Source organism: Leptonychotes weddellii, chromosome 3 (genome assembly GCF_054177405.1).
Source record: "Leptonychotes weddellii isolate Sample4059 chromosome 3, ASM5417740v2, whole genome shotgun sequence".
In the NCBI taxonomy this organism is placed as follows: domain Eukaryota; kingdom Metazoa; phylum Chordata; class Mammalia; order Carnivora; family Phocidae; genus Leptonychotes; species Leptonychotes weddellii.
This window is the reverse complement of record NC_138371.1, coordinates 119,206,092-119,226,352: the sequence shown is the minus strand read 5'-3', so window position 1 is coordinate 119,226,352 and position 20,261 is coordinate 119,206,092. Positions and strand designations below refer to the sequence as shown.

The 20,261-nt window shown below is 41.8% G+C and overlaps 1 protein-coding gene and 1 pseudogene across 2 annotated transcripts in view; one reads left to right on the top strand and one right to left on the bottom strand.

Moving 5' to 3' along the window:
- The first annotated feature begins 9,046 nt into the window (after window positions 1-9,046).
- Window positions 9,047-20,261, top strand: part of MRPS31 (mitochondrial ribosomal protein S31) — a 33,524-nt gene continuing 22,309 nt past the window's right edge. Inside the window, exons 1-2 of one of the 2 annotated variants that reach the window (XM_081814863.1) lie at window positions 9,047-9,252; window positions 13,552-13,836. In XM_081814863.1, the coding sequence (XP_081670989.1) occupies window positions 9,128-9,252; window positions 13,552-13,836 (410 nt within the window). In that variant the 5' untranslated portion in view covers window positions 9,047-9,127. The remainder of the gene's footprint in view (window positions 9,253-13,551; window positions 13,837-20,261) is intronic. The other variant, XM_081814862.1, reaches the window with a different exon arrangement.
- Window positions 12,512-12,989, bottom strand: LOC115937769 (ubiquitin-ribosomal protein eS31 fusion protein pseudogene; annotated as a pseudogene).

Genomic DNA, 20,261 nt, shown 5'->3' with positions numbered 1-20,261 from the left:
AAAAAAAAAAAACTCTTCTCAACATCCAATACTAAATGTATATGCTGCTTTAAATACAACTGAATGTGACATCAGTAATATTTTTATTTTTAGATTTCTGCCTTTGAATCATAGATTCCAGAGATCTGCAGCACCATGAATTGGCTAGAAACAATGTTCTCCTTAATTTTTAAAATTCTTTCATTTTCTTCAGCCCCTGCATGTAGAAATATATCAAAATTTTTAACAACAAGGGTGCCTGGGTGGCTCAGTCGGTTAAGCTCTGACTCATGATTTTGGCTCAGGTTATGTTCTCAGGGTCCTGGGGTTGAGCCCTGTGTCGGGCTCCGCACTCAGTGGGGTGTCTGCCTCTCTCCCTCTGCCCCTCTGTGTGCGCTCGCGCTCTCTCTCAAATAAATTAATAAATCTTTTTAAAAAATTCTTAACAATAACAATACACTCTTCCGGACTATCTAGTAAGAGTTGACTGATGAAAGATCACTGTTAGGTCCAGACGTAGTAACTGCTGAAAAAATTGGCTTTGGTGTTCTCTAGGAGTGCTACATTTGAAATCAGAAGACATCCTTATAAAGGACAGTGCTTCCTAGCCTTCTAGATAGTTTAACATCCTCAACCAAAACGGTTTTCTGCAGAAGCTTCAAACTTGGCAAATACATCTATGTGCCAGGAGGATGGGTAAGCCCAAGTCAATGGGACAGAAGCTCCTGTGCCTAGAACCCTTCTAGACCTTGCCCGATGTACCTCTTAATCTAGCTGTTCATTTTTTTCTTTTTTTAAATTTAAATTCAATTAATTAACATATAATGTATTATTTGTTTCAGGGGGACAGGTCTGTGATTCATCAGTCTTACATAACACCCAGTGCTCATTATATCACATACCCTTCCCAATGTCCATCACCCAGCCACCCCATCCCTCCCATCCCCCTCCCCTCCAGCAACCCCCAGTTTGTTTCCTGAGATTAAGAGTCTCTTATGGTTTGTCTCCCTCTCGGGTGTCATCTTGTTTCATTGTTTCCACTCTTCCCCTATGATCCTCTGCCTTGTTTCTTAAATTCTGCATATCAGCGAGATCATATAATTGTCTTTCTCTGATTGACTTATTTCGCTTGTCTAGCAGTTCGTTTTTGACACTACTAATAATGGGACAGATGAACACCAATGCCTTTGGATATGGAGCACAGTGAAGAATACAACTTCACTTTTGTGGTTCTCCCGGTAAAAAAACCAATAACTTCAATCTAATCACTAGGAAACAGGGAAAAAAAGTGAGGGTGTGCTACAAAATAACTGGCCTGAACTCTTCAAAAACCTCAAGGTCAAACACCTGAAACTAATGTAACATTGTGTGTCAACTATACTTCAACTTAAAAAAAAAAAAAAACCGAAGGTCATGAAGGACAAAGATGGACTGAGGAACTCAACTGAGCCAAAGCAGATGAAGAGGCATGGAATTAAAAGCAACCTGTGATCTCTGATCAGGTCCTGGACGAGGAAGAGTTTCTTTAGCTTTTGCTATAAAGCACATCACTGTGACAGTTGGTGGAATTTGAATAAGGTCTGTAGATTGAATTATAGTATTATATTGATGTTAATTTCCTAATTTTATAATTGCACCGTACTTATGTAAGAGAATGTCCCTTTTTAAGGAAATATACCCCATATTATTTAGAGGTAAAGGGAATGATTTCTGCAACTTATTTTCAAGTGTTTTGTGAAAAAATAACAGGTAAGAGAATGAAAATGATAAAAACAAATGTGATAAAATGTTAACATTTGGGTAATCTGGGAAATATTTGTACTACTTTTGCAACTTTTCTGTATGTCTACAATTATTTAAACACTACAAAAACAAAATTGTCTTCTGTACAGCTTCTGTGATTTTTAAACTTTCAAAGGATATTACCACTCACCTTTCAATTTTTACTATAAGAGTAGCGAACACTTCTATAGGGCTTACTATGTGCTAGGCACTGTTCTAAGCACTTATACACATCTTAACCCACTTAATCCTCATAGCCACCTTGAAGATAGGTGCCATTATTATTCCCTTTCCACACATAAGGCATCTGAGACCCAAAGAGGGTAAGAAAACTTGCCCAAGATTTCTTGGGCAGAGCCTGGTCCATCACTCGGTCTATCCCAAAACAACCACATTCTGCTGTGTCTATTATACCTGCTACAGAATTGTTGTTGTTTTTTAAGATTTTATTTTTAAGTAATCTCGACACCCAATGTGGGGCTCGAACTTACAACACCAAGATCAGGACTTGCGTGCTCTACCAACTGAGTCAGCCAGGTGCCCCCTGAGCTATAGAGTTTTAGTGTGATTGTTTTATTCTTCATTTCTTTGTTTTCAATTTCTTGGAAAAATTATAAATAGTTTAAAAAACATATGTTAGAGTTTATTTTTCTGAATATTTTACATGAATTTTACATGAATTTTGTGGGTGGTCTATGTCACATGGCAAACTTCCAATAGTTTTGTCTCCTTATAGTACTGGGCCCTGTCTCAGTGTTTCTCCAGGTATTAAGGTGGTAAGGAGACCCATGTAGTTGACTCTCTAACATGTAGCAGCTTATCTTTCTTTTTTTGTTGACTTTGACATCTGCTTGGCATTGTGAACCAATGCTAAACAATGTCATCAATATAAATATTTGAGACCTGGGGTGCCTGGGTGACTCAGTGGTTAAGCACCCGACTCTTGATTTTGGCTCAGGTCATGATCTCAGGGTCCTGGGATCAAGCCCTGTGTCTGGCTCTCCGTTCAGTGGGGAGTCTGCTCCCTCTCCCTCTGCCCCTCCCCCTGCTCTCTAAATAAATAATAAATAAATAAACAAAAATAAATATTTGAGACCTGAATATTTTCTTCATGATCCTTTGAACATTCATGACTTGTCTATGTATTGTTTTCGGTTACCTTGGCATCATCTCTAACATTATTGCATGATGGCAAATTAATTGCTACTTTTTTTTTAAAAGATTTTATTTATTTATTTGACAGAGAGATAGGGAGAGCAGGAACACAAGCAGGGGGAGTGGGAGAGGGAGAAACAGGCTTCCTGCCGAGCAGGGAGTCCGATGTGGGGCTCAATCCCAGGACCCTGGGATCATGACCTGAGCCGAAGGCAGACACCTAACGACTGAGCCACCCAGGCGCCCCTAATTGCTACTTTTTTAAAAAAGATTTTATTTATTTATTTGATAGAGAGAGAGAAAGAGGGAGAGAGCATGAACGGGGGGAGGGTCAGAGGGAGAAGGGGGGGGGGGCCTGATCCCAGGATGCTGAGATCATGACCTGAGCTGAAGGCAGACACTTAACCAACAGAGCCACCCAGGCACCCCTAAATTTATTGCTACTTTATTCAAAAGGGTTATCTCATATTTTACAAAATCAAAATCAGTTTGAGGAAGCCCTTTCTTTTAAATAGTACAATAAATACCTATAATCTTCATCTGAGATACAGTCTCATTAAGATCTCTCTAGTGGATAGCTCCCTAAAGCTTTCTTTCCTTTTTCTTAATTTGTCTTACTACACTAATCTCAGAAGCATGTTGTCAAGTGAACTTCGACATTCAGGCTGGAATGATGCCAATGAAACACAAACATGCCATTGAGCAGGCATGAGAACCAGTGAAAAGCCCTGGTTGGGAGTCAGCAGGCTGTGGGCTGGCACTTACTAGTCATGTGACTTCTGGTGACTCAGCGAACTTCTCTGAGGCTCATTTTTCTTATTAGTACAATGGGGATAAATATCCTTGCCCTGGGGCTCCTGGGTGGCTCAGTTGGTTAAGCGTCTGCCTTCGGCTCAGGTCCTGATCTCAGGGTCCTGGGATTGAGCCCTGCATCAGGCTCCCTGCTCAGCAGGGAGTTTGCTTCTCCCTCTACCTCTGTGTGCACTCTCTCTTTCTCAAATAAATAAATAAAATCTTCAAGAAATAAAAAATAAAAATAAAAATCCTTGCCCTGCCTATCTCAATTGTTATCACAGTGATCAAATTAAATAAAGTATGTGATAGTTCTTTGTAATATTTTATATAAACTGAAATATGAAGTTCTTAAACTATCATCAAGATGGTTGGAAATTTAAAAAAAAAAAGACAAAACAGGACAACAGAGTGGCTGATACAGTAAACGGACTTAATTAAAAGTTTGCTAGGAGTTGGTAGCAAGTCTCCAAAGGTCGTCCCAATGACCCACTCCTCCTAGTATTCCAGGGGAGGTATAGTTCCCTTCCTTAGATCTGGGCTGGCCTTGTGGCTCATTTTTCACCAGTGGAATGCCACGGAAGTGATACTCTGTGATTTCCAATGCTGGGTCCTAAAAAGCTGTGCAGCGTTAGCCTGGACCTCATGGAACACTCACTATAAGTCTATAAGGTAAGCTGGTATCTATGTGAAAAATTCAAATACTCTTAAGATGCCACACTGTAAAGAAGCCCAAGCTAGCCAGATAGAGAGGTGCAGGGGAGGAAAAAGGTCTCTTTTCCTTCTACCCATCTTAGGTTCAATGGCTGGGACCCTGTAAATTAGACAGAACAAAGGACAGGTTAACAAGAGAAAAACAAATAGAAGTTTATTAACGCATATACCACACAGACACATGAGAGCTTTCAGAGATGAGTAATTCAAAGGGGTGGTTAGAATTTGGGCTTATAGGGCGCCTGGGTGGCTCAGTTGGTTAAGCGACTGCCTTCGGCTCAGGTCATGATCCTGGAGTCCCGGGATCGAGTCCCGCATCGAGCTCCCTGCTCGGCAGGGAGTCTGCTTCTCCCTCTGACCCTCCTCCCTCTCATGCTCTCTGTATCTCATTCTCTCTGTCTCACATAAATAAATAAAATCTTTAAAAAAAAAAAAAAAGAATTTGGGCTTATATAGCATCTGAACAAAACAGCGGTAAATTTTCAGGGAAGTGACAAGACCAAGGCAAAGGATTTTCAGCTTCTAGGACAGCAAACTGTAAAAAGGCAAATATATGGAGGAACTGATGTAAACTAAGGGCTAGTTAGTAAAGTTGGTTATGTCGATTCCTTTAGTGCCATCTCTGGGCTGACGAGGGTCTGGAGTTGTATCCAGTGCTTAACTTGTCTTTCCTGATAGAGAAGGGAGGGAGACACCTTCACAAATTTATGTCCTGCTTTTAGGCAAATAGGGGGAGGGCAGAGAACTCGACTTGTATTTGCATCTTAAATTTTTTTTAAGATATTATTTATTTATTAGAGAGAGAGAGCACAAGCAAGGGGAGTGGCAGGCAGAGGGAGAGGGAGAAGCAGGCTTCCCGCTGAGCAGGGAGGGGGCTCGATCCCAGGACCCTGGATCATGACCTGAGCTGAAGGCAGACGCCTAATGACTGAGCCACCCAGGCGCCCCTTGTATTTGCATCTTAAATGTCCACAGCTCAAAATGATCTTTATTACCAAAGTGGTATATTTTAGGGTGGCATATTCTGTTACCCTTCAGAGGCCATGTGGAGAGAGAGCGAGAGCGAGAGAGAGAGAGAGAGAGAGAATATTACTCAGCCAGGCCCTGCTTTTTCCAGCCATCCGGGCTGTGCCGTTAGATATGTGAATGAGAAAAACATCTGGGACATCTGATCCAGATCAGTTGCTATTGACTGCAGCCACATGACAGACCCTAAGTGGGAACCGCCCAGCTGTGCCCACTGAACCACAGAACTGTGAGAGAGAATAAAGTGTTTTAAGCCACTAAGTTTTTGTGGGTTTTTTTGAAGATTTTATTTATTTATTTGACACACACAGAGAGAGAACAGGCTAGGAGAAGCGGCAGGCAGAGGGAGAGGGAGAAGCAGACTCCCCGCTGAGCAGGGAGCCCGACGCGGGGCTCGATCCCAGGACCCTGGGATCATGACCTGAGCCGAAGGCAGCCGCTTAACCAACTGAGCCATCCAGGTGCCCCAAGCCACTAAGTTTTGGGGTGGTGTGTTAGGCAGCAATTGATAACTGGAATATAGAATGATTTTGCTTTTTCTGTTCATAGAAGGATTGTCAAGTTCATTAGTGTAGAATTTCATGAGACATTTAGGACAAAGTCACTGATGTATATATCAGGACCAATTTCAGTTGATTTGCTGCCTCTTGCCAAAGGCACATTGTTCTAGAAAGGGCATTTCAAGGGGGCACTGAGAAGAAAATGACTAGTGAGTCCATGCCAGAATAGAAGAAGGAAGGGAAAACATTTTCTACTTTCAGGCTACATTTTTGTTGCTTTTATAAATGATTGCTTTGGACAATTGCACAAGTTACATTTTTTCAAAGGACAGGTTTTTTTCTTTTCTTTTTCTTCGGATGTATTGAAATTCTCCTGTGGTATAATTTGTGGCCAATTTTCTAACTGCAAATTTCTAGCTGCTTTAATTATCTTTTTTGTTAAACTCAGCTTTGCTGAGATATCATTTATATACAGTAAAATTCACACATCTTAGGTGTACAAGTCTACGAGTTTTGGTAAGTGTGAAAAGCCATGACCCCCCACCAGAATCAAGATATAGAGTATTTCAGTAAGTTCAGAAGTTCCCTCATGTTCTGTCGTACTCAATCACCTCCGTCCATCCCCACTTCCTGGTAACTTTTTATCTGATTTCTGTCCCTTTAGCTTTGTCTTCTTCACATTGTTATGGAAGCAGAATCATATAGTGTGGGGTCTCTTAGGTCTGGCTCTGTTCACTGAGCATAATGACTTTGATGTTCATCAGAAATAATAGTCTGATCATTACTTTTAATACTGCACCAATTACAACATTTTTTTCTTTATGTGTATCCTAAGTGTATGCAGAGCTGTGAATAGCTAAATAGGCCATATTGTCATTGTAGTATATCGCAAAGTTTTGTCTGAAGACCACCTGCACCAGAATCACTTGGGGTGCTTGCTAGAATCTCAGATTCAGATCTTCTGAGCTACTCAGTAATGTGCATTAGTAAGTGCCCCCACATGACTTTTATGCATAAGTAAAATCATAAACCCTCATGTATTCCAGGATGAACAAGAATAGCAGAGTTAAATGCTTCTGAGTTTAAATTTAGCTGTGCCATTGATTATCTGCTAGAAGTTAGGCAAATTACCTAAACTCTCTGCACCTATTTTTCCTTTGTACTTGGAAATAATTAATTTATTCACCAAATATTTTTGAGCATCTATCATATGACAGGCATGGTTCTAGGAACAAGAATTGCAGCAGTGAATAAGACAAAGTCCATTCCTTCACGGAACACACATTCTGTCAGAGTGAGATAACAAAAGCACATAAATATGAGATAAATTTCACTTAGTGATACTCTGTAGAAAATGAAACAAAGTTTTGACATAGAGGGTACCTTAGTTAAGATACGATCTAGACTACCTATCACAAAGAAACTCAAAAATACCTTTAAACAAGAAGGAAGTGGGCCCGCCCCCCCTTCTTTGTGACTGTCTGGAGGAGGTAGTTAGGGACAGAGGTAGGATGGCTGTCATCTTCATCTCTGAAATCCTTCATCTCTCCATTCCCTAGCTGCTTCAGCTCCTATAATCTTGTCTGTATTCCAACTAGGAGGAAGAAGGAAAAGTTTGAGGGGAATCTGTGCCCATTTTTTTAGGGGCACATCACTTCTATTCACATTCTATTGATAACATGCAGAGGTAACTGTCTGCAAGGGAGACTGGGAAATGTAGTTTCTGCCGCGGCCACAAGGCGATAAAACTCCAGAGGAAGAGGCAAATGGGGATTGGTAGACAACAGCAATCCCTGGCAGAGAGTGTGACTGGATGGTGCAGGAGGCTATTTTAACTAGGGTAATCAGAGAAGGCCTCTTTTGGAAAGTGGTATTTTTTTTTAAAGATTTTATTTATTCATTTGAAACATAGAGAGAGAGCATGAGCAGGGAGAGAGGCAGAGGAAGAAGGAGAAGCAGGCTCCCTAGTGAGCCAGGAGCCCAATGTGGGGCTCGATCCCAGCATCCTGGGATCATGACCTGAGCCAAAGGCAGATGCTTAACCATCTGAGTCAGCCAGGCGCCCCGGAAAGTGGTATCTGAGAGTCTGGGGCACCTGGGTGGCTCAGTCGTTTGAACCTTGGACTCTTGGTTTCGACTGAGGTCCTGATCTCATTGGTTGGGATGGAGTCCCGCCTCTGGCTGTGCACTCAGCAGGAGTTGGCTTGGATATTCTCTCCCTCTGCCCCTTTCCCTGCTCGTACTCTCTCTCTTTCTAAAATAAATAAATAAATCTTTCAAAAATTTATTTAAAAATTAAAAAACAAAAGAGAGAGAGTTGAGCTAGGCTAAATTTCAGTCCCTACTAATTCATTAAGGTCATTTTCCTCAACATGTTTATGACTCATACGCTTTTCTGTATTTCCGTTTACAAAAATTCCCCACCAATCTTGTCTTTTGAAATGGTAGGGGAAAAGTTGATGTCAGCATTCAACTGCCAGCATGCAATTCTAAGCTAGAGGGTCCCATGTGGCCTATCAGCTGGCATTCTCCCGGGGGTTTATGCTCATGCACTTCCAGGTTTGACCACCCCTCATCCTCTGCTCACGGCCTTCATGGAGGGCAGGAAGAAGCTACGCGCTTCTCATGCAGATTTTTATCTCTAAAACCATCTTTGAAAAAAAAAAAGAAACATGTATGTCTCATGTTTTGACTCTACATCAAGAACAGAGACTGAAAAGAAATACTAATTTATCGGGCAGCGTGTCCTATGGTAATTTTTCTTTTTTAACCCGGTGGCCACGGATCGTTCTGAGAATGTGATGAACGCTGTGCATCCTCACCCCAAACACAGCCCAGTAGGGTCAGTTCTCCGCCTCATTTTACTGGCCTCCCCAAAAGTATTTGCACAGTAGATCACCCCCTCCACTCTCTCCCTCTCCCGTCCGGGTCCTGCCTCAACCAGCGCATCTTAGGTGAATTCAGGCATCCACTCCACTTAGGTCACTAGAATCGCCTGGAGGAAGCCGACTGGGCCAGGCCGAGGGCGAGCCCGGAACTCAGTTTCCGGCCCCTGTTGCCCACCGGAACGTGAAGGGAAGGAACGCGCCAGGCCGGGGAACGGAAGAGAGAGCGAGGGACGTGTTTGGCAGAGGGACGCGCTGTTCCGCTGTGCTCCCGGTTCAGTTTGTTTCTTGGCGATGTTTCCAAGGGTCTCCGCGATCCTACCTCTTCGCCCCCTCTCCCGCTTCCCTTTATGCTCTGGAGGCTCAGAGGCACCGGCGGCTGCGATTGTGCTACTCGGTGCTCCGCACGGAACGGTCAGGTACCGCATTTGGGCGCTGTTGGCCCTGCAGGTCTTCAGGCAACCCCTGGCTTCCCTCCGGTGCATTCAGTGATCATTCCCAGGCTTCCTGGGATCGATGTTCTAGCCCGCGGGATCTTAGAGCCGTTGCTTTAAATCCAAGGAAAGGGAAATCCCAGAAAGGTAAAAGGACTTGCCCAAGGTCATAACGTGAGTGAGAAACAGAGCTACGGTTACATGGTTGGCTACTGTCCCGAGCACTCTGCTCCACACCGCGCCTCCTACCTCTTGCCGCTCCTCCCCTCGTTCAGTCCAGGCTCCAGTAGCAAAGTGGTCTTTATTTTTTTACTTCCCCAGCCTATAACGGCCTCATTCCTGCCTCCATTTATTCTTTGGTTCATTATTGAAAGTACTTACAGTGTACCTATACTGGTGTTAAGCCCCGAATAACAACAGTCCTGCATCACGGAGCTTATAGTTCACTAAGCATGCAATTCAAGTTTAGTGGAGTAAAGCTGAGATGGTGTAGGTAGCACAGAATGCTTTATTAATTACAGTAATGGCTGGGTGAGCAAGTCGGGACAGCTAACTATTGCAGGAGAGGTTCAGAGTTCCTTTCTGGAAAAGAAGTCTGATAAAATCTAAAGGGGGACCAGGGGTTGGAACTAGCCAGGCAAGAAAAGTAGTTATGCATACTTCATGTTGGTATTTATTCTCTGAGAACCCTCATCATTATGGAATCTTAATTCTACTGCATATAGTCCATGTAGAACGATTTGGGGCCAGTATGGTTAAGTGTAGCTCTAAGCAGGTTAGTAGCAATGGGGATGGGAAGAAGTAGCCGGATGGAGAAGAAAAATTGCACAGGTAGAATTGATATGATGTGACATATGAAATAAGGGTAAGGTAGAGAAAAGATTTCACCATGCTACCCTAGAGGACCAGTGTACCATTAGTGTTAATAGAAGATTGAGGAGCAGCTTTGAGAAAGCTTTTAAAATATGTCATAGTTTTTAGAATTCAAAATATCTATTATGGTAAGAAGCCCCTTCAATACAGAAGGGTGAAAAATGGATAGTATGAGAGGGGAGCTCTTTTTTTTTTTTTTTTTTTTTGAGAGGGGAGCTCTTGAATGTGGTTTTGGATGTGTTGTATTTGAAGTGCTGGTGAGATGCTCTCAGTGGAAACAAGCCCAGGTGGGAGGTTATGACCGAAGTTTTATTATTTTAGTGTTATGGAGTTACTGCCTATACATGATTTTCCTGTACTAAATATAGATTACTTTCTGTGGCCCCGTAGCAGTCTTGGAAGGAAACATTGAAGGATGGGAGGTTATATGTGAGATTCATTCTCCTGATTGCCGCCTTTTGTTATAATACCTTTAATATTAATTTAACTTTCATATGCGAAATAATATTTTCCTAAATTGAATTGTACCATAAATTGAATGATATTATGATGAAGGTCCTGTGTACTGATTATAGGATATTAGTTATGCAGTTGGTTTTGCATTCTAATTGTTAAGTGCCTGATTTGGTAGCCTCTAACATTTTTATAAGCAGATCAAATGATTTGTTTCAGAATTCTTTTTTTGATAGGTTTTTTTAAAAAATTATTTATTTATTTGTTTGTTTATTTATTTATTTATTTATTTATTTATTTATTAATTACTGTGAGTGCAGAAGCAGGGGGAGCAGCAGAGGGAGAGGGAGAAGCAGGCTTCCTGCTGAGCAGGGAGCCTGATGTGGAACTCGATCCCAAGAGCTTGGGATCATGACCTGAGCTGAAGGCAGATGCTTAACGACTGAGCCACCCAGGTGCCCCCAGAATTCTTGGAAATAGCCATTTTGTCTTTCATTAAAGGGTCCCTAGTCTGGTACTGCTATTGGCTGGCTTTGAGAACTTAATAAGATAAGTAGCCCAGGGTCTGATGTGGGGTGTTGAGATGAGTTGTATCAGAATCACCTGGCATCTTGGGTGCCTGGGTGACTCAGTTGGTTGGGCGACTGCCTTCGGCTCGGGTCATGATCCTGGAGTCCCGGGATCGAGTCCCGCATAGAGCTCCCTGCTTGGCGGGGAGTCTGCTTCTCCCTCTGACCCTCCCCCCTCTCATGTGCTCTCTCTCTCTCATTCTCTCTCTCTCAAATAAATAAATAAAATCTTTAAAAAAAAAAGATACCAAGGCTGTGTCTTTAAAAAAAAAAAAATCACCTGGCATCTTGGTTAAATGCAGGTCCTTGGGCCTCATTCCAAACTTAGCAACTAAGAATCTCAGGAATATGTTTTAAATAAGCTCCCTACGTAATTCATATCATCCCTAAAGGTTAAGAACCACTGATTTAACCTCTTTGGACATCAGTTTCTTGTTCTATTAAAACAGAAGTAGTAAAACCTGTCCTATAAGGTTGTAAGGATTAAATGACATACGTAACAAAGCTCCTCAAATGGGGTCCTCTGATGGGTAGTATCAGCATTACTTGGAAACTTGTTAGAAATGCAAACACTTTGAATCCCTCCTCAAAGCTACTGAATCAGAATTCCTTGGTGGGACCACAGAACCTATTTTTTTAAAGTCCCCTAGGTAATTCTTATGCATATTGAAGTTTGAGGAACATGTTCTAGCCTGTTAGCTTCAGAAAGATAAGGACCATGAAATTCTCATTTACTATTGTATCGTCAATGCATAGTATAGTGTCCAGCACAGAGTAGATACTCATTGTATTTAATGAATGACTTTTTATACATTTTACTTTCCTAATCTAACACATTCAGTAGCTTCTTAAATTCTTTTTTTTAATGTTTTCTCTTTTTTTTAAGATTTTTTATGTATTTATTTGGGTTAGAGAGAGCGTGCACAAGCAGGGGGGAGGGGCAGAGGGAGAGGGAGAAGCAGGCTCTCCACTGAGCAGGGAGCCCGATGTGGAGGACGCGGGCTCGATCCCAGGACCCTGAGATCATGACCTGAGCCGAAGGCAGATGTTTAACCGACTGAGCCACGAAGGCACCCCATGCAACCTTTTTTTTTTTTTATGTTAGTTCATGTCTTTTATTTATTTATTTTTTTTATTTTTTTTATTTTTTTAAGATTTTATTTATTTGCGAGAGAGAGAATGAGAGACAGAGAGCATGAGAGGGAGGAGGGTCAGAGGGAGAAGCAGACTCCCTGCTGAGCAGGGAGCCTGATGTGGGACTCGATCCCGGGACTCCAGGATCATGACCTGAGCCGAAGGCAGTCGCTTAACCAACTGAGCCACCAAGGCGCCCCAGTTCATGTCTTTTATCAACCCATATACAATGACTTGTTTTCCACTTTGTTGAAGCAATAGGTCAGACGACATTTGTCACAATAATGTCTGTCAAAGTGGCTAGCCATGAAAACTCCAGCACCACATTCATCTGAAGGGCACTTCTGACAAAGGTGACTGATTTTGCCATTCTCATCCACTTTATAGTATTTCAGGACAGCTAACTTAACCTTCTTTCTCTTATGCTTATTCTTCTTGGGAGTGGTGTAAGACTTCTTCCTTTTCTTAGCACCACCGTGAAGTCTCAGCCAAAGGAGAAAAGTGGACTCCTTTTGAATGTTGTGTCAGACAAAGTAGGTCCATCTTGCAGTTGCTTGCCAGCGAAGATCAGTCTCTGCTGATCAGGAGGAATTCCTGCCTTATCCTGGATCTTGGCCTTTACAGTTTGTTATATCCGATGGTTCATCCTGGAGAGTGGTCTTTCCCCATAAGGTTTTTCATGAAAATCTGCATCTTGGTGACGTTTCCACCGCAGATGGTGGATCAGAAAGTTGTCTCCTTTTTTAAATGTTATGGAACGCATAGAAAATGATCTTTGTATCAAGCCTTGAGGTAAATGGAGGGAGGCAACAGATAGGAGCACCAGCAGCGACACACTTCACCCAGCTACCCCCGAGGACCAGGTGATCAGTCAGTCTCAGCACACCTGTAACCCATTTGTGACTCACCAGTGTGTCTTAGGCCTTAGTGAGCCCTGAGCTACATGACCTTGGGTAAATCACTTCACTTCTCTGGTTTCTAGTTTCCTAATCTGCAGAATGGGGATAATACTTGTGGAGTTGTTGTGGGTATGTGGAAATGTAGTAAAGATGTTGCACCAGACGAAGCACATAGTATATATTCAATAAATGTTAACATTGCTGTTGTTATGGTCACTGACAATAATAATAAAAAGCAAAAGGGAAGAGTTTGAATTAGAAAATTTTAAAAACACACAGAAGCAGTGTTTTGAATCCTTGTTTTATTATTTTGCATTGTATTTTCTTTCTTTTTTTTCTTTAATGCTTCTTTCCAGGACAAAAAATAATGCCCAAAGATATTTTGGCACTAACAATGTTATCTATAGCAAGAAAGATGAGCAGTCTGCTCCAACACCTGAGATTTCCAAAGAAACAGAGAGCCAAGAAAGTGTAAAGGAGAATACAAAAAAAGACTTGTTAGGTATTATTAAGAGCATGAAAATTGAATTAAGCACAGTAAATGTGCAAACAACAAGGCCATCCAGCAGAAGACAACTTAAGAGTGTGGAAGCTACAATTGGCAGGCTTCAAAAAGCTCCGGAAGGTGTCCCAAAGAAGAGGTAAATTGAATTGAATTTCATTTACATTGAATTTTTGAAACTCCTTTTTCTTTTAGGAAAAAAAAAATTTGAAAATAGAGGACCTGGGAGATGCTACATGAAGACTATCAGTCTGTAAACACAGAGACTCTAACACTTACATGAGAGACAGTTACCCTTTCTATATTTATCTTTTTTTTTTTTTAAGATTTTATTTATTTATTTGACACAGAGAGAGATAGTGAAAGCAGGAACACAAGCAGGGGGAGTGGGAGAGGGAGAAGCAGGCTTCCCGCGGAGGAGGGAGCCCGATGCGGGGCTCGATCCCAGGACTCTGGGATCATGACCTGAGCCGAAGGCAGACGCTTAACGACTGAGCCACCCAGGTGCCCCAGTTACCCTTTCTATATTTAAATAGGCAGGAGAGAGACACCTGGCTGGCTCAGTGGGTAGAGCATGTGACTCTTGATGTTGGGGTTGTGAGTTCAAGCCCCATGTTGGGTTTAGAGGTTACTTAAAAATAAAATCTTTAAGGGGAGCCTGGGTGGCTCAGTTGGTTAAGCATCTGACTTTTGATTTCAGCTCAGGTCTTGATCTCGGGATCGTGAGTTCAAGCCCCGTGATGGGCTCCATGCTGGGTGGGGCGCCTACTTAAAAATTTTTTAAAAACGGGGAAAAAAATCGAAGGGGACATCTGCATACAATCTAGAGAGGAAAAGAGTCATGATCTAATTGAGAATTCCATATGTTTTCTTACATATTCATCAGTGTTATTAACTGCCATTTAATTGCCTCTTTAAACTGTTAATTACCAAATCGTTTATATCCTGATTTGGAGGTAGCCTCATGTCTCTGAAGGACTGATTTTTGAAATTTCCATTTTAAAAGTTCCACTTAGGATAGAATTTAAGTATGTTGATTACAGCTGTTTTATATGACTTCCTTTGACCAGTAATTATCAGTGCTCTCAGCTTATGTGGTTTCCTCAAAATACTGTAATTACTTGTGCTTGTGAAAAGAGTATTATATTTCACTGATTCTAAATGCAATCAATAATATTTTAGCATTGTGTTGTAATTTAAATGACAGTGTTTTGTTTTAATGACACTTAAATAATGGTGAGTCTTACACAGATGATGTCATTGATTCAAATAATAAGGTATGTGGCTTTAACATCCCCATCTCTGACTTCTCAGCAGAATCAGCAGCTAACGTAGATTTCTATTTTCTAGAATGACTTAATATTTTTATGAAACTTCTTGGTTTCTATATTGTATCAAAACTACCCCTGGAAAGCATAATTGGGTGGTAGAGAATAAGCTAATTCAGTGCATGCCCATCATAGGTACTTCCTTCTTCTCTATTTATTTATTTATTTATTTATTTATTCTTATGTTAATCCCCATACATTACATCATTAGTTCTAGATGAAGTGTTCCATGATTCATTGTTTGTGCATAACACCCAGTGCTCCATGCAGAACATGCCCTCCTCAATACCCACCACCAGGCCAACCCATCCTCCCACCCTATTTATTTATTTTTAAGTAATCTCTACACCCAATGTGTACCTCAAACCCACAACCCTGAGATCAAGAGTCACATGCTCTACTGACTGAACCAGCCAGGTGCCCCATCTTCCTCCTCCTTCATAGAAACAAAATAAACAAAAATATTATATGAAAGTATATAGAATTAGATGATACAGACACACACACACATATATACATATATGTATATATTTATCAAGAGTTTTTTTTTAAGCTTCCAGACCTGTTTGTGACCCATTGTGGTTTTTATTATAATTATATAATTTAATTATCTATTATAGAAATGGTTAAAATGAGTTGAATGTTTTGCAAAGACTCAGAAAAGGAAATTTTTAAAATTCTTTTCCAATTAGGTATGAATGAGACAAGCAGAAAAATGTAAGAAAATTCTGCACTCAGAATGCTTTGTAAGCATTTTTAAGTTCTTGATCTGAGTTTCCACTTTAAAGAAACCAAAATTGGAACTCTTGGAGGATGTACTATGAGTGCAGTGTATATATAAAAGATATATGTTGGAATTTCTATTCAAAGGAGGGTTTTGGTCCTGCATCAAAAGATGGGTGAATGAGATACATTTGTTTTATTTATTTATTTTTTTAAGAAAGTGTTTTTTTTTTTTTAAAGATTTTATTTATTTCTTTGACAGAGAGAGACACAGCGAGAGAGGGAACACAAGCAGGGGGGAGTGGGAGAGGGAGAAGCAGGCTCCCCGCTGAGCAGGGAGCCCGACGCGGGGCTCAATCCCAGGACCCTGGGACCATGACCTGAGCTGAAGGCAGATGCTCAATGACTGAGCCACCCAGGCGCCCCAAGAGATACATTTCTTTTAAAAATTTATCTTTTAGGGGCTCCTAGGTGGCGCAGTTGGTTGAGCATCGGACTCTTGGTTTTGGCTGGGGTCATGATCTAGGGGGTCGTGAGATTGAGCCCCGCGCTGGGCTCTATGCTTGGCACGGAGTCTTCTTGTTCCTCTCCCTCTGCTTTCTCCTCTGCTTGCGCGCTCTCTCTCTCTAAAATAAATAAATAAATCCCTGCTCAGCGGGAAGGCTGCTTCTCCCTCTCCCACTCCCCCTGCTTGTGTTCCCTCTCTCCCTGTCTCTCTCTCTCTGTCAAATAAATAAATAAAAGTATTTAAAAAACAAATCTTTTTAAAAAATATCTTTTAGGGGCACTTGGCTGGCTCAGTCAGTAGAGCATGCAACGCTTGATCTTGGGGTCATGAATTTGAACCCCACATTGGGCATAGAGTTTACTTAATTAAAACAATTTTTTAAATGTATCTTTTAATGATTTTGTTCTCCATCCTCTTTTTTTAAGGGATCCTAGATGCACAGATTTGGGTTAATCATCTTTGATTCATGATGACTGTCATGGCTCTATGTATGACCTGATTTTAGTTTTTTATTTGTATTATATATTGAGCAGCCATTGATATAGTTAGTGTGGCTACATAGCAATTACCCCAAAATTTAGTGGCATAAAACAACTATTTTTTATGCTCATGGATTCTGTGGGTCAAGCAGTTTGAACAGAACACAGTGGAGAAAGCTAATCTCTGCTCTATGCTTTCCTGACTCGGAGGGTTTGCTCATTCATAGCTCTGACAGTTGAAGCTGGCTGTTAGCTAAGACCTTAGTACAGAACTGTGTGGGCTGGGCTTTCTCACTACATGGCGTCTGGGTTCCAAAGGCGAGTGTCCCAAGAGAAAGTGAGCCAGAAGGAATTTGTATTGTTTTTATGATGTAGCCTGGGAATCATATTGGATAAGATTGGATACTTTCCTGTTTCATATTGATTTTGGGGGGTACTTTTATCATAGCAACTGCCAGAGAACCATCTTCACAAAGACATGATGTCATCAAAAGAAATGCAGTAGTCTAGTGTTAAAACTGGGAACCACCTTGACTTAGTGGTTTACACGGTCACTGAAAATGGCTGTATTTCCCTGTGGTGCTCCAGGGTGCCTTAGGGCATTGTTTGGGAACCTATTCTACTTTGAGCTCAAAGTGCAAGGCTGTGGGACCACACCCATAAGTTTCTTAGAATTCCTGTTGTCTGTTTATAGGCACTCTGAGGCACCATTTTATTTTATTTTAAAGATTTTATTTATTTGACAGAGAGAGAGAGGGTGAGAGAGGGAACACAAGCAGGGAGAGTGGGAGAGAGAGAAGCAGACTTCCCTCTGAGCAGGGAGCCCGATGTGGGGCTCGATCCTAGGACCCTGGGATCATGACCTGAGCTGAAGGCAGCCGCTTAACGACTGAGCCGCCCAGGCGCCCCTGAGGCACCATTTTAAATCTAAGATCTTGGGGTGCCTGACTGGCTCACTTGCTAGAGCATGGAATTCTTTTTTTTTTTTTTTTTAAAGATTTTATTTGTTTATTTGATAGAGAGTGAGAGAGCACAAGCAGGGAGCAGCAGAGGGAGAGGGAGAAGCAGGTTCCCGGCTGAGCGGGGAGTCCGATGCGGGGCTCGATCCCAGGACCCTGGGATCAGGATCTGAGTCGAAGGCAGACGCTTAACTGTCTGAGTCACCCAGGCGCCGCGAGCATGCAATTCTTGATCTCGGGGTTGTGAATTCAAGCCCCAGGTTGGGTGTAGAGATTACTTAAAATCTTTGAAAAAAAAAATAAATCTAAGGTTTTAACAAAGGGTTTTGTAGTGATGCCTTTTGCTTTATCATTAAACCATGTTTTCCTGACACCACTGAATTTGATCTCTGTTCAGAAGCCATTTCTTTTCTTAAATTTTATTTAAATTCAATTAACATATAATGTATTATTTGTTTCAGGGGTACAGGCCTATGATTCATCAGTGTTAATATAATACCCAGTGCTCATTACAACACATACCCTCCCCAATGTCCATCACCCAGTTACCCCATTGCTCCGCTCCCTCCCCTCCAGCAACTCTCAGTTTGTTTCCTATGATGAAGAGTCTCTTACACTTTGTCTTCCTCTCTGGTTTTGGCTTGTTTCATTTTTTCCTCTCTTCCCCTATGATCCTCTGCCTTGTTTTTAAATTCCACATATCAGTGAGATCATATCAGAAGCCATTTCTAAATTTTAGCATCATTTGCTGCCTGGAGGGGCTGAGAAGGAGAAATGTTTTATTTTGACCCCAGCAAGTGTTGGTTCCTTTATATGGTACAGTTCTTTCTTATCTCTGTCTTCTTAACATTTTACCATCGGCAACTAAGAAGCCAGGAGGCACCTTCTACACTGGAAGTCTCCTTAGACTGGCTCACCCAGTTCACTGGGTGTATTTCCTATTTTCCACATTACTACAAGCAACAGTGTTGCTAAACAGAAGTCCCCTTTCCCACAGCTTTCAGTAAGGATTTTCCTCAAGTTTTCCCTCATAGTGGCTTTGAGGGCCCTCAGGCTCTAAGTCTCTTTGAGGCCCTAGTCTCTCATGAATACTTGCCTCAAGGTCTTTCCCATTTCCACCCACTGCCTAATACCCAAACCTCTCCCGTACATTTTAGGTTTTTTGTTACAGTAGCACCCAACTTCCAGACACCAAAATCTGTCCCAGTTACGTGTTGCTGCGTTAACAAACCATCCCAAAGCTTGGGCAGAGCATGGCAGAGGTAGCCGTGTCTGCTCACTTAGCACTAGCGACGGCCAGCGCAAGGCGAAGGTTTGCTCACGTACATTGCAACAGCTGCTGCTGGCTATTGGCTGAGACTATATTTGGGGCTCTTTGCCAGAACACTGAGCCAAGACCTCTCTAAAACCTGCTAGCTGAGTTCCATGGACAGACATCTCGAAAAGAGAGCCAAACAAAAGCTGTGTCATCTTATATGACCTAGGCTCACAAGTCACAGTGCGTCATCTCTATCATTGTGTTCATCGAGGCAGTGACAGAGTTTCCCCTGGTTTCAAGGGAGGGAACATGGATTCCCTCTCTGGATGGAGTTGTGGCAAGGTTTTGGAAGAGTTTGTGGGACCAGAAATATTGCTGTCTCTGTTTTCTAAAAATATCATCTGCCACACCCGTTAACCTGGTAACTGTTGATGTCTGTTGTACTAAAGGGAACAGTACCATGATGAAATTGACCCCTGATTGATTGCATCTGGATTGGGAGAACTATCGGTACCTTATGGTTCACCATATACACTTAGGGCTTCCTTAAGTGCAGTTGCTCTTGTAACTGCATGTCCGTTGTGGGGACCCTGGAAACTCTGTGGCCTTGTTACACGAGATAACAAGTTTCTGTGGGGCACCAAGTGAAGCAGCTCCCGCACCTGCATGATGTGGGTCTCCTGTCCTAACTTTTGGATGGCGTGTGCAGTGTCATCCCCATGAGTGCTGCAAGGATTGCCACCAAGAGGGACACCTGAGGCTGCCCTGCCAGCCTATTATGGTTCTGTCCTTTATCTTTCTGAATAGACTGGGCCAAGCATGTTTGTGGTAGTCTCGTCAGTCTGAATGTATTATGGAACCTAACAAGACCCCTGGTGAGTATAGCAATAACCAAATTTCTAGCTCCTACTTTAACTTAACTAAGCAACTACTTGCTCTGATCATCCAATAAGGTTTCAGTTACTTTAATTAATGAATCCATGAATTGAAATTTAGATTATTTCTAGTTTTTCATTAGTATAAAATAATGCTATGGTTAACTTCCTGCATTCAACAACTTTAGATTGTCATTATATCTCAGGCAGTGTCCAATGAGATGCAGGTAGAACAGTAAACAAAAAAAAGTCTCAAAAAAAGGTCTCTACTCCTTACGTAACGGTGAGGGAGTCGGGGTGGGAGAGAGTATATATATTCACACCACATAGACACATTAATATGTCAGGTGATGAAACATGAAGAAAAATAAGATAGCTGGAGAGGTGCTGTTTTTTTAAAAGAGATTGTGGAAGAATAATGATTGAACAAAGAC